Genomic DNA, 17,381 nt, shown 5'->3' with positions numbered 1-17,381 from the left:
CCCAAATCTTTGGTTTTACTACCCACCTCTCCTTAAAGTGCTGGGGCCCCAGTTAAGTCATACTCAGAAAAACCCACACAGAGTAAGTGACTTCATTAGAGGTAACAGAAAGTGTCTGATAGAAGAAAGAAATGTCAATTGACAGCTATGGCATCACTCAAAAGAAAGATTCTTGGAAAACCAAAGCGGGAGTTCCAAAGAACAGAAGGGTTAAGAATCATTTAATAAACAGATGAAAATGTTGACTATAACTCAACTGTTCACAAAACTCTCACCAAATTACAGATTATAAAATAATTCTTGTATGGAAATAACAAATGTAACACTTGTTTCTCAAGAATGTGGGGATCAATGAGGTGCTGCTCTAGCTCAGAAGCATGCAGGATGCCACATCAAGCTAGTACAAAGACAAATTCTGTCGAGCATGACACATGACTGTTAACAAAAGGTGTACAGAATAATAATACACAAGAAAATGACATCAAACCTTCTATGGAGAAGAATCCATTTCTGATGAAACCAAAGAAAGGGCATGAATACATTAATTTTCTCTTGAAGAAATATCGAGGAAGAACTGGTCACGAAACCCCATGGAGATTTACAGTGATAATTTTTCCTAGACTCCAGACCACAAGAGACCCCAACATTTACAAGAGGCTATTACAGTTTACTTTTAAACTGTATTTTACTGCATTTGATTCCACTGCTCTTTTATTAACGTACAACCAAGCTTCCAACTTTTCAGGCCAATTTCTCAAGATGTTCACCTTTATATCATCATTTCCTATTACTCACCTACTAACAGCTCAGGCTTCAGGTAAAACTTTCTCGTTCCTGAAGTTGTTCTTATTTTTCCCTGTCTGCTCGTATCCTTGCCTTTCTTCTGAATCCTGTGCCAAGGGACATACCAAATTCTACTAACAACTTCATAAAGCCTTTTCTGAAATACCCCCAATCCCAGCACAAGCAGACTCTTCCCATGAGACCATGATATTTTATAGTTACCATTTTTCACTTCTTACTCAAATCTCTCGTCTCAAAGTCATCTAAAGTGAGCAACATATACTACAAGGATGCTAGAAGCAAATAGGAAAGACTATCCCAGGGTCCATAACTGTATGACTGGTCAAGGTACTAACTCCAAAGAGCCTTAAGTCCCTGCTCTGAAGAATAGGAACACTCATTGCTGTTGTTTAGTTGTGTCTAACTCTTTGCAACCCCATGGACTGTAGCCTGCCAGGCTCCTCTGTCCATGGGATTTCCCAGGCAAGAATAGTGGAGTGGGTTGCCATTTCCTTCTCTGGGTGATCTTCCCAGCCCAGGGATCGAACCCAGGGATCCCGACCAAAGGATCTCTTGCACTGGCAGGTAGATTCTTTACCTCTGAGCCACCAGGGAAGCATGAGACATCCACTCTGAAATGAGCTAACTAGTCAATAAATGCATGTGTTCTGTCCCATGCCTAGGCTACAAAGACCAAAGGGGGTATGATAAAAGTCATTCAAAATTGTCTTAACTTCCCAGATCCTCCCCTCCCTTTGGCACTGACTCTATCTGAATAACATGTGTGATCCTCTATACTGACTGTCCATTAATTAATTATGATTATTAGTTTAAGTGACAAGTAGAAGTTTCCAGAAATGTCCTAGTAAAAAATGCAGACATATATTTGTACATTTGTACAAATGTATACATAAAGATGTCAAAAGGAACAATAATATGGTTTGAGTCTACTAACAGGCAGCTGCAGAAGCTAGAGGCTATGAATGCCCACAACATTGCACCATAAGGCATGCTGCTGAATTTAAGAAAGGAATCCAGGTTATATCCTTAGGACAGTTTAAAACCCTCAGAAAACATGAAACCCTCATTCAACTGTTTTTTTTTTTTTTTTCCAATACAAACCAGCCCTGGGAAACAATTTAAAAAAACTGAAAAATTCCCAAACAGGTACTTCCCCTCACCAGATACACTAATAGAAAATAATCAAACAGCAAAGAATGAGTCAGAGAAAGTTTTAACAAGTAAAAAAAAGTGACATTTCAACTAAGGCTGTAATATTCACACAAAAAAAACACCAGCACAATTGCCTGCACTCTTTTGTAATTTCAAAACCATTTGGTAAGTAGGTAGAAACAAGTATCACTTACAACTAGAAACCAATTGTATAAGGATTTTGAAAGTAGCTGAACCTTCCACGCATGGCACTAGAAGTGAGACAACATTTCATAAGGGCAACTATAAACAAGACAAGTTGTGGGGTGGAAGAGCCAGTTACGTCTCCATTGGAGTAGCTTGTTGAGGGGCGGGGTGGGGGGGGCGCACCTTATGAAATTTAGATTTCATTACTCACCACAATGGCAAATATTGTGAAGTTAATTAAGTGACTAGTAAAGGAATTCCTGTATGAAAATAAGACTTCCTTCCTCTTAAAAGTGGCCACCTGTTGGGTTTTATCAATTAGCAGTATTTGAGAAAGTAAACAATTATTGGACAGGCTGCATGTTACCCAAAAACAGTAATCCAAAAATAAACTCAAGAGTTTAATTATAGGAAGCTTATGCAACTCCCTATGAGGTTTCAGATTAATTGTTTTATCACAGAAGCATGATTATGAAAGGATCTAAAGCTACTTAATGGGAACCTTTTACTGTTAATTACTGTTATGAGAATCGGTTATGAAAATCAACTTTTACTGTTATGAAAATCTCCAGGAGCATTTAAAATCATGTAGATTAGTGGAATTGACTTTAAATTTGCTAGATGCTTTACACAGTTAAAATTCTGTCTTTAACAATACAGTTAATTCCTGAAACCTTATGTGATCATTAATTACACAATAACTATGCTAATCATTTATTCTGGATTCAAGTTTCCCTGAACACTGAGTAAGAAATTTTTGTTCCATGTTAGCCTGTTAAGCAACTCAATACAACCACAGCAATTGAAAGAATTATTTTTCTACATACTGAGATGTCTAATAAAATTTCTCACTTGCAACTCTGTATTTGTCACCTGCTGGTCCATCTTTTCATAGAACTTAACCAAATGTTTGGGTGGCTGGGGTTTTTCATGAATCAATATTATTTGCAAGCTGTAACTCTAAAGAAATATAGTTAGAATTATTCTTTTCAAGTTTAACCACAATGATATTGCTTTCCTTTCCCCTTACTTGCTAAATCCATTACACAATACATTTTAAATGTACAATGAACTCACACTAATTTAAGATTACTTTAGAAACAGATCAGTAAGCAATTTTTGAATAAATTAAGTCACATTTTGGAACATACATGCCACTTCTCTGGAAAGCATTCCTGTTTAGAAATACTTCTCACCAGCTACTGCTTACACGGTGTTTACATGCATGCACACATCATAGTACATCCTGGTCCACTGCCATTCGTTCCTCTACTGGCTTTGAATACTCATGCTGTACTTACTACCTACAGAAACAAATCAAAGCATATCTTTTGATAACTGTGTATATTACAAAATGTTTAAAAAAATTAGTGCTGGAAGGGATGCAAATTTTGTTCCAACTTTCTCTTTCTCACAACATCGTTTTTAAAAAAAGGAAAAAAAAAACCCACAAAAAAACTGAGACCCAGAAATTAACTCAGATCTGGTTACAAAGCTTTTTAGCTTTAGAACTAGATCAAGACTGTCATCTTCACCATGGGCATTCTCTGACAGCAGAAGCTGGGTTCCTAGAAAAACTAAAAACAAAAATCATTCATAATAAATAAATCACCGTTCATAAAAATCCATCCCTTGTGTCCATCAGTGCAATACATACAGTGAGAAAACACTTCTTGGCCATAGGTTTCTTTTGGCACCTCACCAGTATTGGCAAGGTGGACTTGGAACTCAGGAATAGGAACAAAGCTTGTATGTCTTCATTTAACACTTGATTCGGGATTCACCTTCGTGCTGCTGCTAGACCTTTAGCGTGGACTCTACTAACTGGGGGATGCAGGATTGGTTGTTCACAGTTACCACAAAGCCTCGTCACTGTAACCCACCTCCTTGGCCATGTCTGTGTATTTCTGCTTTTCCTTTGGATCGAGAACAGCCCACCAATCAGCTAGTATCTTGGTAGCACCTCGGTTATCAAGCCTGGGGTGTTCCTGACGTACAAGAGAGCGATGACGTTTGCAAAATAAGAGAAATGCATTCATTGGTCTCCGGGCTCGCTGTTCTGGTGATTCATCATCTTCAGTTTCACCAGCATCTTGCTCTAGGCCATCGGCCCCAAGAAGTTGAACCTATTAGCAACAAAACAAAAGCCAAAATGTTTAACACATCCTGGATAACTCTCTTTTTAACAATTAGTGTCGGTTTTTAAATTGTATTTTTCCTTAGTTCTATTTAAACAATTTACAAATGAGGGGAGGAAGGGTTTTTAAAAATTATCAACCACTATTTGTGGCTGGTAACCAACTTAAAATGTTTTCTTTTGCTGAGTTTCTATAGCAACCTGTGCATGTTTCTATTACAGCATATATTATTACATTGTTGTTATAATTGCCTGCATTTTTTCCTCTCACTAACAGTGAGCACAAAACCTCTCTTATTTCCCTCATACACAGTGCCTAGTTTACTGTCTTGTACAATATTAGTACCTAACTAACTGCTGGATAAATGATTAAATCCATATAAAGAATTAAACCCATTCCATAGTATATGGGTCTCAAAGCTAACAATATCCTCATAAAGATACATGAATATTGGTTCTGTCTTCCTCCTTTTTGGAAAGTGCTTTTGTACAACTAATAATGTGAAAATGAAAAAAAATCTAATACAGACTAATGTTTCTGTGTACATCAAAGTGAAGCCTCCTACCATAAAAATCAAAACAGACATTTGACATTATTTGAAGGAAGAACTACAAAAGTAAATTTTCAAGTCTATAGATAATCACACATTCTTGTCTACTGAAATTCTATGGTGACAGGGCTTAAACTTTCAAAACTGCTTTTGAATCCTCCAGTTTCCTAAGCGTCTCATTCAAGATCTTCAAGGACTTCCGCAAAGCTCTGATCCTGTCCATTTGTGTAATCCTCATTGCCGCTGTCCTAGTAGCACTCTGACCTATGGCTTCACCTTCCTGCTTTTAATCCCTTATGATAATACTTCCTATGCATGGCTGCAGGTTTAATTTCTTAAAGCACATCTCTGACCACACAATCTTAGACTATAATAGCACTGTTAAGTATCTTCTAAGGCTAAAATATGATTCCACCGTATTTCTTGGAAACACTGCAACCAAGAACAGAAGTCCAGAGTGCTTACTAAAACCATTCCTTTAATGCTGTTTCATAGCTAAAATCAAGAAGGATCAAAGACGCTGTTAGACTGCATTATACATACAACAGGGCTGCTGCTGCTGCTGCTAAGTCACTTAGCTGTGTCCGACTCTGTGCAACCCCACAGACGGCAGCCCACCAGGCTCCCCTGTCCCTGGGATTCTCTAGGCAAGAACACTGGAGTGGGTTGCCATTTCCTTCTCCAATGCATGAAAGTGAAAAGTGAAACTGAAGTCGCTCAGTCGTGTCCGACTCTTAGCGATCCCATGGACTGCAGTCCATCAGGTTCCTCCGTCCATGGGATTTTCCAGGCAAGGGTACTAGAGTGGGGTGCCACTGCCATCTCCGATACAATAGGGCAGTAGTTCTCAAATGTAAGTGGGCACAGGAATCCCTGGAGGTCTTGTTAAAACACAGATTGTTAAGTCCCATTGCCATAGTTTCGTATTCTGTATGTCTGGAGTAGGCTTTGAGGATTTGTATTTCTAACAAGTTGTGCAGTTATGCTGATGCTGCTGGTCTAAGGATCACACTTGGAGACCATTACTATAATAAGGCAATCAGCTTCTTTTACATCATGTTTATTGGGCAACTGTTACAGACACTCTAAGACAACTCACTAATTTAATCCAACTAAATGTTTTTTAAAACTCTTTTAAATTTAAATTAAGCATTGTATATGCATTTAATTAGCCATCAATTGTCTTCAGACACAAGTAGTACAGAACAATCTCAAAGTCAGAGCTACCTGATCTAGAAATACATTAGGGATTATTACCAGGAGTGAAGGCTACAGATTTATCTTCCTTGTTACGGGTATAATCATTAACAATGACTTGCGTTTTCAAGGAATATTTATCTATCATTCTGAAACTGACTAAGAAGTTACAGAAAAATGAGGCATAAAAATATGTATTATGTAGGTTGAGGAAGTAATTTTATTTTCCCTTCAGAAAAAATAACTTTGATCCAGTGACTAAATTATAGAACTCAAGACAAGAGTTGGAAAAAGAGATAAATAAGACAAGATCCTGGCCCCAGGAGCTCACTGTCTGGGGAGAGGAGAAAGACATAAAAGCAAATAAATTAGAAAGCAGGATGATGACTGCAACAAGAAACCAGTGTGATAATGAAACACTAGTGGATTGGTAGAACAACAGAAAGTCTCCCTAGAAAAGCTTCGTCTGGGCTAAATTTTGAAAGACAAATCAGAGTATATAAGCTAGTCGATGGGAGGTTGTGGGGAACTAACAAAGATTAAGGCTCAATGGTTTATTCAGACACTCATACGCAGTTCAATAGAACCAGTATACAAAAGATTAGAATGGAGAACTAGAGTTGTTGTAGAAGAAGGTATGGGGCGTTTCATGAATAATGTGCTTTGTCATTTTTTTAAAAATGCAAAAGAAAAATAAGTGCATTTAATCCTGTAAATGAGTGGTTTCAGACTGTATGACTCAAAAAAACCCCCTGAAGGGGACCAACACAGACTGGAACTTTTTGTTCTATCAAGTATGAACACTAAAAACTTTTTTTTTTTTACTTCTGATATAATTATTTCATTAAATTAACTAACTGAAAAGTAAGTAAACAAACAAGTGCATGGTATATAAATTAAATCAAAATGAAAAATTATCTGGACCTTTTTTTTTTCCTTTCCCCAGAGGCCAAGTAACACTCTGCAACAAGCCAACACTAGCACCAGACCAGAATCTGGAGACCACTACTAGGAGCAATGGAGAGCCATGAGTGGTTTTAGCAGGGGAAAGGCACTGTCAGATCTGTATTTCAGGATAACTCCCATCATTAGTGTAGAGCATGAATCACAGTAGCAAAACTAGCAGCAAACAAGACTAGAGGAATGAATTAAAAGTTTATGCCAGCAGTCCACACAAGAACCAGGACAGGGCTGAATCAAGGCAGTATTCATGACAATCGAGAATTGGGAACAGAGACAACCCTCACTAATGAGGAAGAAACAAGAGTGACTGGTGTCTTAACTGAATGTAAAGGTTGAAAAAGGAAGAATGTTTCCAACTTTGGCAGCCAGATTCCTTCACACACAACTGAGAACACTTTTTCTCAAATGAAGGGAAGTTATATCCAGTAGGGAGCAGGAAGATTAGTACTGGGTAGACAGAATGTGAGGAGGCTCTTGGCAGAGAAGGCTGCGTTGGGATGATGAACTAATGTACCAACAAAAAGAAGTAAGACCAACAGTGTGGGTGAGATCTCTTGACTGTAGACTAAAAAGAGAAGAGGACTCACTGACTTCATTCTTTTACTAACTAACTGTTTACTGGGCATGTGATACGGAGCAGCCACTGTTCCAGGTGATGCCGGCAGAGCAGTGACCATACAGAATCCCCATCCTCATGAAGCTGAAAAGTAGCACAATCACCCTGTCACCCTGGAAGGATCTCTCTGGCTGCTTTATTGAGAACAGACTGCAGAAGGGCAAGAGCAAGGGAGCGAGGGGCAGAATATAGTAATCTGCACCAGCGCTGGTGGTAGCAGTGATGCTGCTAAACAAGGCTCAACTCGTGAATACTTTCGAAAGCACAGTTGAAAACCTACTGATGGACAGACCAGAGACTTGAGCAAAAGAAAACAAACCAGGTGTCAGGTCTGACCAATCTGACAGCTGGAGTTGCCATTTACTGAGAAAGGAAAGAAAGACGCCGGAGGACGGGGTTTGGAGAAGAATAGAGAAAGCTTCATTTTGAACACATTCAGTCTGAGATTCTGACATATTTAAAGTGGATATGTCAAGTAAATAGTCAGAAATACAAGTCCAGAATTTAGGGGAAAGCTCCAGCATGGAGACAGAAATTAAGAGGCTCAGAGAACATCAATATTTGAGGGTAAAATAATGGATGGATAACAATGGAAGAAACCAGAAAGGTAGAGTTGGGAAGGTAGGAACAGAAATAACAGTGAGTGCTGTCGTGGACATAGGAAACAGCTTCAAGAACCAAGTCATCAATAGGTGCAAATGTGTGAGAAAGATCAATTTAGGCACGAGCATGAAAAGTGAGAAGTTGCTCAGTGGTGTCCCACTCTTAGCGACCCCGTGGACTGTAGCCCACCAGGCTCCTCCGTCCATGGGATTCTTCAGGCAAGAATACTGGAGTGGGGTGCCATTGCCTTCTCCAGGGGATCTTCCCAACCCAGGGATCGAACCCAGGTTTCCCGCATTGCAGGCAGATGCTTTAACCTCTGAGCCACATGAGCATAAACTTGGCAATTTCCTCAAATAGGAAGAGTGACACCATTTCTCTGAAAAAGGAAAGGAAAGGATGGATAAGGACTGAGATAAGAGTGAGCTGAGTAGAGAAAGCTGAAGGAGTCATTTTTGGCGGCCTCTATTTTCTCTGTGAAAGAGAAGAAAAGTACAGCATAGAGGAGACCATAAACAGTATCCAGAGAAGATGTCTGCATAACAGGAAAAATGTTTATAATTCCTGATGAACAGAGTGAAAAAGGGAGTTGACCTAAGTTTTACCCTAGGACAAAAGACTGAGTGGATACTGAAGAATTTTTATAATATTTGTAGTGACACAAAATATGTACTCATTTATTCTTCCATTGACCATGAAAGGTAAAAGTGAAGGTCACTCAATCATGTCCAAATCTTTGCAACCCCATGGACTGTAGCCCACTAGGCTCCTCTGTCCATGGGGATTCTCCAGGCAAGAAAACTGGAGTAGGTTGCCAAGCCCTCCCCCAGGGGATCTTCCCAACCCAGGGATCAAACCCAGGTCTCCTTCATGCAGGCAGATTCTTAACCATCTGAACCACCAGGGAAGCCCACTGAGCTGTTCAAAATCTACACTGCACCAGTCACCATTCTGGGCTTTAAGGAAGGAGAAGACGACAGGAAGGGGAAGACCCCTGCTCTACCGAGGTTATACTCTAGTCTGGGAAGACAGACATAAATAAGTACACATGGCAAACAGAAAGAAGTTCAAGGGGACAAATTCCTCAGATGGGGAAGACTTGGGTGTGAGGGACATCTCTGGGGAGGTAAAAGCTGAGGAACAGTCATGCCAAGATCTGCAGGAATGTGTGGCTTTCTAGTCACCTGCATCATTGTGTAACTTTCTAAGCAAGAGCTGGCTGCTCCAGTGTGAGACGAGAGGAGGGGGACTGGGGGGGTGGCTGCACCCAGATGCTCTGAGGGCCTCAAGGATGAGGGCCTGAACAGCTCTGAACCTGCCTATAGTGGCACGGCTGGGCTGGGAAGGAGGAAAGAGAGGCCAGAGGAGCAACAGGTGGGTGCAAGGTAAACATATCAAATTTTATGAACTCACTTCATTTGACTATTGCCTAAAATCACTAGCTAATTGAGAGAAATACTAATTAAGAAGGATCTGCTTCAGTCTAAATTATTAGGAAGTACAGACACTTCAAGAGTCATCAACATTTGGGATGAAACTGTAGATAAAGTAGTTAAATAGAATTCAAGTTATACAGACTCCTAGAAACACATTCACTGTACTGCACGTGTTCATTGCAGTTCCTGAATGAAAGTTCAAACTTAAAACTTCTACAATAAACAGAGAAATTACCTTATCAATATCCTCCTCTTCGTCTTCCTCTTCTTCCTCTTCTGAAAAGTCAAGGAGTTTCTTTGCTAGCAATGGATGCCACTGAAGACACTTGCGCTTTGGTCGTTTTCCGGTCCCTTCTCCTTCTGCTGAATGATCTTTATTTCTATTACTGCCTTTCATTACTGTGACCTGTGGTAGTGAAAAGAAAAAGAGAAAGAGATATCAAAGTAAATTTGATTAAAACTAGTTTATTTAGCTTCCTTAACTTTAACTGGATTATAGTTTTAATGATTAAAATATCTACCAGCTCAGCCATTTACTGGATTCAGTAAGAACTCTAAGTTAACATAATCAAACATTCATTTTAGTGGGCTAAATTGCTAATAAAACCTGCCTTTTCTGAAATCTTCTTCCTTCCACTTTATAATTTCAGAACTCAAAACCCAAATAAAGTGTTAAGATAATGAGAAGTTATTGTCACCTGTTCATATTTACCCAGGATAGTGTTTCTCAAAGTCTTCCACTAGAGTAATGTGAAAGATGCCTCCCAGGAGAGCAGAGATCCTCCCAGATGTAGGTCTCTCTACATTCTCTGATAGCTCCTATTTTTTCATTAATAATTTATATGAATTTCACATTCTATACTATGATAAATCTTGGAAGAATTAAGTAAAATGAATGCTTTGTAAGAATGAAATGTTTTAGATTTAAAATAAAACTATTTCATAAGATAACATACATTTTTCAAAAACTAACTGCATGCAGCCTCCAAGGATCCCGTCCATGTATGAAGTCACTCAGTGGGATGAGCACCCACCTGTGATACAAGTCACCAATATCGGTGCATCTCCCTATTACATACACACTGCAAATCTGCAATAAGTTTCACTCTCTAGACTTTTTTCCCCAATAGATGATTGTCTGAAATAACTATGAATCTGACAAAATCTTTCAGAAACCTAAATTCTAAAATATTTTTCAATGACTTAAAAAAATTTTTTTTCTCAATGAAACAACTACATATTCATATTGTAAAGGTGAAAATAGCCAAAAAAAAAAAAAAGATGTACCTTGTCCATTATGCCCAGCCCAAAGTTAAACCACACACAACCAGTTTCTTACATGCTTTCCCATAATTATTTAATATTTCTCATTCATTCATTTGAAGTAACATTGATAAATAAATTACTCTTTATACATACTCATGTGAAAATTCACATAATACAGTTAATATCATCAGTTCATGCTGATGACTACAAACACAAATGCAGTTGCCAAAAATCACACAGTGGTGGCCTTTCTGGTCAGTTTAAATTTGCATTGATCCAAATGCTTGCAGAGTGTTATCAATAAACTTTTAATGCTAAGTTGCTAACATTAGGATCCATGAACATACAGTTTCAAGATTCATCTAGTTCTCAAGTCTTCAAAACAATATGATATAGGCAATTTTTTATCTTCCTTCCTTGTTTTTGGGTTTGAGGGTCACATTTAGGTCTTCACTTCAAAATCAAAAAATATTCACTAATGTTTCCTTCTAGAACTTACAAGACTTCATTATTTTAAAAAATGTAAATAACTAATCAATCTGGAATTCATTCTGACAAAGGAATGAGGTGGGGATTGAGCTTATTTTTTTCTCCCCAAAATACCTAACCAACTATTTCAAACCATTTATTAAATCCTCCTGCTTTCCCCCAATCCATGTATATAAAAGTCCATTTCTGGACCGTCTTCTGTTAATAATCTTCCCCTCTGTTTTCCCATCCTTTGACCAATTCTAATATCTTAATGGATAATATCATTCTGTACCTTCTCCTATATACAAATATATCAGTAAACACAGCCACTTAAAATGTCTAAGCTGAAAATTTCATGCTTTAAGTTAATCAGTTTGATCATCCTCATTTTTAATAACCATATAATATTTCAAAATAAGAATGTATTGAAATTTTCTCAATTATTTCATGATTGATAGGCATTAAGATTACTTCTTAATAAAATCTTCATTTTAATAATTTTTTAATCTTCATTCTGATAAAATCTTATTATTAAAAGCTGTGTCTAGTAAAAAAAAATAAAATAAAAAATAAGCGGGAGGGTGAGGAGGGGAGAAGAATACGTTCCTGTGGTTTCCTTAGCAAGAAACTTCTGTTGAGCATTTGAAGCAATTACATGATTCATGTGGCTGCCTCAAGAGTAGAAGTGATTGAGAACTCTAAATGGAATTAGTTATCTGGTATGTTTTTAATAAAGGAACAACAATTTCTTTGAATTGATAGACCAGTTAACAATTCCCAGTCTATCTACAAAAAAAACTTGGCATAGGCAACCCAATTTCCAAAAATATCAACGCTGTATGGAGAGAAGAGGAAATAGTTATTTTTGTGGCTTACTGATCACTTCAGGATGAGATGCTTGAGTGGTAATTAAACCCATACTGGGTTTTAATACCCAATATTTTATGATATAACACATTTTTTAAATAAGTAAAAGAAATCAGCAGGAAATTTTAAGTCAGGCAAGCTGTTATCAACTGGAGAGGTCAAAGTGATTGCCAGTGCCTAGAGAAAAATATATCATTTAGATTCAATGATTTTGATTATGCTATTTAATTATGCATGAATGTGTTTTAGAGTATGTGCCTTTGTATATATTTATGTGTAATTTCAATTTCAAACAGAATACAAAATGTCAAGAATCAAATGAATGGATGGTATACGTGGCTTTGGGGTTCAAAACAACCACATTAACCTCCTCCTACCACACTGCTCCGCTTCTTTCCACAAAGCTGCCAGGCCACTATGATACCGTGTCTCCTCTCTGATACTCCCCAAATCTCTCCACCCCCATGAAAACAACAGAAAGATCCTATACTGCTAATGATACCAATCACGTTTTCTCCTGAATTACAATTATGTGGGTACATCCTACCTCCATCACTAAGCCTTCTCCTTGATGATCCAAGACTAGTTAACTTTATACACCCAGAAGCATCTGGCTTATCAGAACATCAAGATCGGTTAGTTGTGAGGGGTGCTGTAAGCAACTATATGAAACTCCATGCTAAATTATGGTGATAATTCACTATTTATACACTAGAATGGCTTCAAAATTAACACCTTCTCTTTCATTCCTGTGAATTCAGATATTCTTTCTTGAGTGAAAAAAAGGTCTGACAACTACATATAACAGTGAATGCAGGCCTAGGTGGCAATGTTCTGTTGGGAGAACCATCGACTACCTGGGCTGTGGGGAAAAAAAGAGTGACAACTAGCACAGAGTCTAGAACAAAACAGGAGGAAAATAAATATTTTTAGCATGAATAAAATAAGCGAACTGAAGACAGAAAACTTGGGACAAAATAGTCAAGAAAAGTGTGTCTGATCTAACGACCATGCAATACCCCAACTATAAACTAGACACTTCAATAACTTATAGTTATCTGATTACTTTTTAAATCACCATGGATCTATTTTCAAACTGTTGAAAGAAGGCAAGCGTCCATGGAGGGTAGGGGTGGAGGTGCTCCTGATTATCATTCAGAAGTAATGAGAAAGAGAAGAATGAAAGAAAAGGTGAAGAAAAACTTCTGAGAAAAAATAAGGGCAAAGAAGGCATATAATTTTGAGATTTAAGCATAGTACTTATTTCAACAGACAGGAGGAGGGAAAATTGTTACTTTTTGACAGTAACAGAGACCTACGTTCGTAACTATTTTGCCACTAAAAACCCCACACATTATACAGTTTGGTTTCTTGTTCTGGTAAAAGAGCAAATTAAGCTAGCAATCTACAGGTAATGAATTAAGCAACTGGGGGACTTTATTCAAAAGGGGTTCTTTTTCCTTTCTACATGGCAATTCTAGAATAACTGAAGTCAGGTTATTTTTACTATCAGTGGACTCTGTACTTGAAAGAATTAATATCATAAAATTAGGTTGCTGAGATCAAATGGTGGAGGCTGAAGGTCCCTATCCAAATTACAGTAGGCTTTTGAACAACTCAGGTTTGAACTGTGAGCGTCCACTTATACATGAAACTTTTTCAGTAAAAACAGACTATATTACTACATGATCAATTGCTGGTTGAATCTACTGATCAGAGAGCCATGGATACAGGTAGGTGACTGTATAGTTACATAACCCCAGCATTCAAAAGTGGCCTGTACTGAATGATATTTATTTATCTTATAAAAATACACCAACCCATGTGTACCCTTTTCTTTGCCAGGAAGAGTTGCCCTAGATACTAATAAGACTAAACCAAATGTAAATCAACTTGGTGATACATTAGGAAAAACTTCATTTAACTATGTTTTTCAAATGCAGCAAGCCCATTCATGAAGACCTTCACTGAGATCAAACTTCATGATAAATTTAAGGAAGAAATATCATAAAAGAAACAGTATAGAGTGAATACCACATTTAATAAAAGAAAACCATGGACACTGATGCCTAAAGGCCTCATTCAGAATCCTGCCTATACCACTAACTGCTCAGTGTAAAGCTGTTTATCTTGCTGGTCTCTCTTCACATTAACCCTATGTTAACAGCTCTACTGTGAGAACACTTTTCATGTAACACCCAGCACACAGCCTGGCACCAAGACAGTTCCCACTCCATGGTAGTAAACCGTCCTGACACCCACGGGCTTCTTAGAGGGAGTATGGGTTCAACAGACAGCAAGGGCTCGCTTTAACGCAGCCTAAGATGCTGTTGGAGGGAGAACATAGAGGACTCCCATTCAACAGTGGTCCATGTTCTTTCATCTCCAGCCTCAGAAACTGAAAAAGAAAGATGCAAAGTTTCTGTTCTTTTGTATGAGTGATATACAGTCAGAAATGGACCCTTCGCACAGTCATAAATTCTGTAAGATCCTCTATTCTATCTTCTTGCCTCTCTACTTGGGTAATCAGTAAATTCTGGCTTTTAATACACTGTGTAAATGTAACTGTGTCACAGGGGTATTTTAGAGTTTAAACTGTTTCCTGAATGTCCAATAAAACTCCATTCAAATCATATTACTGGAAATTCAGACCAAATGAGATAGGGGAAGGTGAGGGAGGCCTATGAAATCTCATTGTTGGACAGCCACACATTCTATTCATAAGTAAACACTCTCCTGGGTCTACCTGAGACTGCTAAGCTTCAGAGCCGTCTCGGGCCTACAGCGAAGAAAATCAGCCCCAAGAAATAGTGATAAAGCAGTAGCTCTAGAGCTTCCACATGAGTTAGGGTGACCTGCTTAAACAACTCTTGCGAGAGTGTTGCTGCTTTCAAAATGCTCCTTGCTGCCATTCTTTCAGGGATCCAGCTAAACACAGACACTGGCAGACACCCCAACCTGGAAGCCTTGCTCACGTCCTAAAATTCTTCCATTTTTTGACTTGTGCTTCTATCAAGGCCCAGGTCACATTCACTTCTCTTCTAAAGCTTTCTGTGAAAACCTTAAAGTCAAAATTCATTGCTCTCATCGAATCACCAGTCTATGTCCGATGCAGGATACAGCTTGCTTGGGGCTGGTGCACGGGGATGACTCAGAGGGATGTTGTGGGGAGGGAGGTGGGAGGGGGGTTCATGTTTGGGATCGCATGTACACCCGTGGTGGATTCATGTCAATGTATGGCAAAACCAATACAGTATTATAAAGTAAAAATAAAAAGTTAAAAATAAATAAATTAATTAATTAATTAAAAAAAAATTCATTGCTCTTTGCTCTTGAGCTTTGATCATACTTGACCTTTTCAGTCCAGCTCTTACCATGGTATTTCAGTTAGCTTTATCTATCTCCACCCTCTCCCCAGTAGGTTGTGAATTTCTAATAGGAAGGTGTCTTGGTTTCTTGCATTTTTGTCTCTGGGCCTCAAACTGAGGCTGGTATATAACAGTTTCTGAAAAGGGTATTTATGGCTTGTAATTTCCTCACCTGACACTTAACCACATAAAACAATTTCCCAAAATGAAGTGTTCCTAAGGATAATTTTTAAAATAATACTAATATACAACTAATATTTATTAATACTATTTGCTTCATACTTGATATTTATTATCTCATTTAGTCTTTGTAAGAACCGTTCAGGCAAGTACTAACCACTATGCAACCCAGTTGAAGAAGCTGAGGGTTAAGCCATTTGTCTAGGGTCACACAGTTGGCAGCAGAGGAGCTGGCCCGAGAACCAGGAAGCCTAACTCAAGAGCCCAAACACTTACCTAGGACAAAGCTCCAACATAAAGCCTTGCATCTGTTGACTCACTGGGCATTTTCTACAGGACAAACAGCTTAAGAGCCATGGAACTACCTAAGGGGCACTCTGGGGGTTGGAAGGTACATACTTTCAAGGTTCAGAGCAGAAGAGCAAGCATACATCTCTGATAACTATAAGTGACAGTTACATTAGACTAACTTTAAAACTCTTTGAAGATTAAAGTTCTACAAGTGCTAATCATTATTTATTGTAATTCTAATGGCAATTCTAAACTGTAGACAGATTAAATGAAAACTAACTCATTCAGTACAGTAATACTCTCATTGTAGAAGCAATTCAGTCACTCTATTCATGCCAAGAGTGTCTTTCAATGCACTCCTTATTGAAAAGCAGTAGTTCTTCCAGTTGAAACTTTAACTCTGTCAAGATGTTATCTATATGTTCTTCATGAATACTAATAAGACACCAACTATTCACATTATGGCTTAGCTACACTGGCAGTCCTGGTCCCTGACCCCTCCCTTCATCAAGGAATATGTGTTCTAAGATCTTTAATACTTAACACTTCATGACATTTAGCCTGAGGAGAGCTTAACATGGTTCTCAAAATGCATGCTGCTCTAGGCTACAGACAGAGACAACAGCTACCCTGCAAGAGATAAGGCACCAAAAGAAGTGGCTGAGGGAAGAAAAGCGATTTGCACAGAGAATTCTGTAACAGGCTTGAACGTGTTCCCCATCACACTGCCCTCCCTGCCAAAGCCCAACTCTCTGCTTTCCTGTAATTTTAGGGTGGCATTTACATTCTTCACCATAAAATCCCAAATTCCTAGTCTTCAACAGGTCTAGCATAACACATTTGCCCCTTTTAGTTTCTAAGTGAACATGGGTGTTGTTGTTATTTTTTAAATCCATTTATTATTACCTGGTCAGGGCATAATTATCACACTGACAAGAATCTGATGTACAAAACAAAGCCGATGGGAGCCTCTTCCTCATTTATTCTCCACACAGCTAAACGTATATTTATTGATCACATGCTGAGCTACACACTGTGGCAGTTAGGTGCCCAGCCTTAACCTCTCATCTCGTCACCATCTCTGCCGCCTCCGTTCTGCTGGCAGGCAGGTGTCGTCCTGTCTCCCACACCTGCCCTGTGCTTCCTCAGCTCTCCCAGGCCTGCACACTGTACCCCACACACCCATTCTCACTTCCTATGTAAGTCCCTCTGAACTCTCATTTCTAAGGAGCTATTGTTATTTGCCCCAGCTCCTATCTCCTTCCTGAGCACCATTTTTGACCACCCACATTT

At 38.5% G+C, this 17,381-nt stretch overlaps 1 protein-coding gene across 1 annotated transcript in view; it reads right to left on the bottom strand.

The window, feature by feature from the left end:
• The window catches only part of BBX (BBX high mobility group box domain containing), an 87,661-nt gene extending 77,619 nt beyond the window's left edge, over positions 1-10,042 (bottom strand). Inside the window, exons 1-2 of the mRNA XM_052646240.1 lie at positions 9,881-10,042; positions 4,026-4,268 (exon numbers count right to left, since the gene is read on the bottom strand). Coding sequence (XP_052502200.1) covers positions 4,026-4,268; positions 9,881-10,042 — 405 coding nt within the window. The remainder of the gene's footprint in view (positions 1-4,025; positions 4,269-9,880) is intronic.
• Positions 10,043-17,381: the final 7,339 nt, after the last annotated feature.

The sequence above is a fragment of the Budorcas taxicolor genome, chromosome 1, assembly GCF_023091745.1.
Source record: "Budorcas taxicolor isolate Tak-1 chromosome 1, Takin1.1, whole genome shotgun sequence".
Lineage (NCBI taxonomy): Eukaryota > Metazoa > Chordata > Mammalia > Artiodactyla > Bovidae > Budorcas > Budorcas taxicolor.
This window is presented reverse-complemented; position numbering and strand designations above follow the sequence as displayed.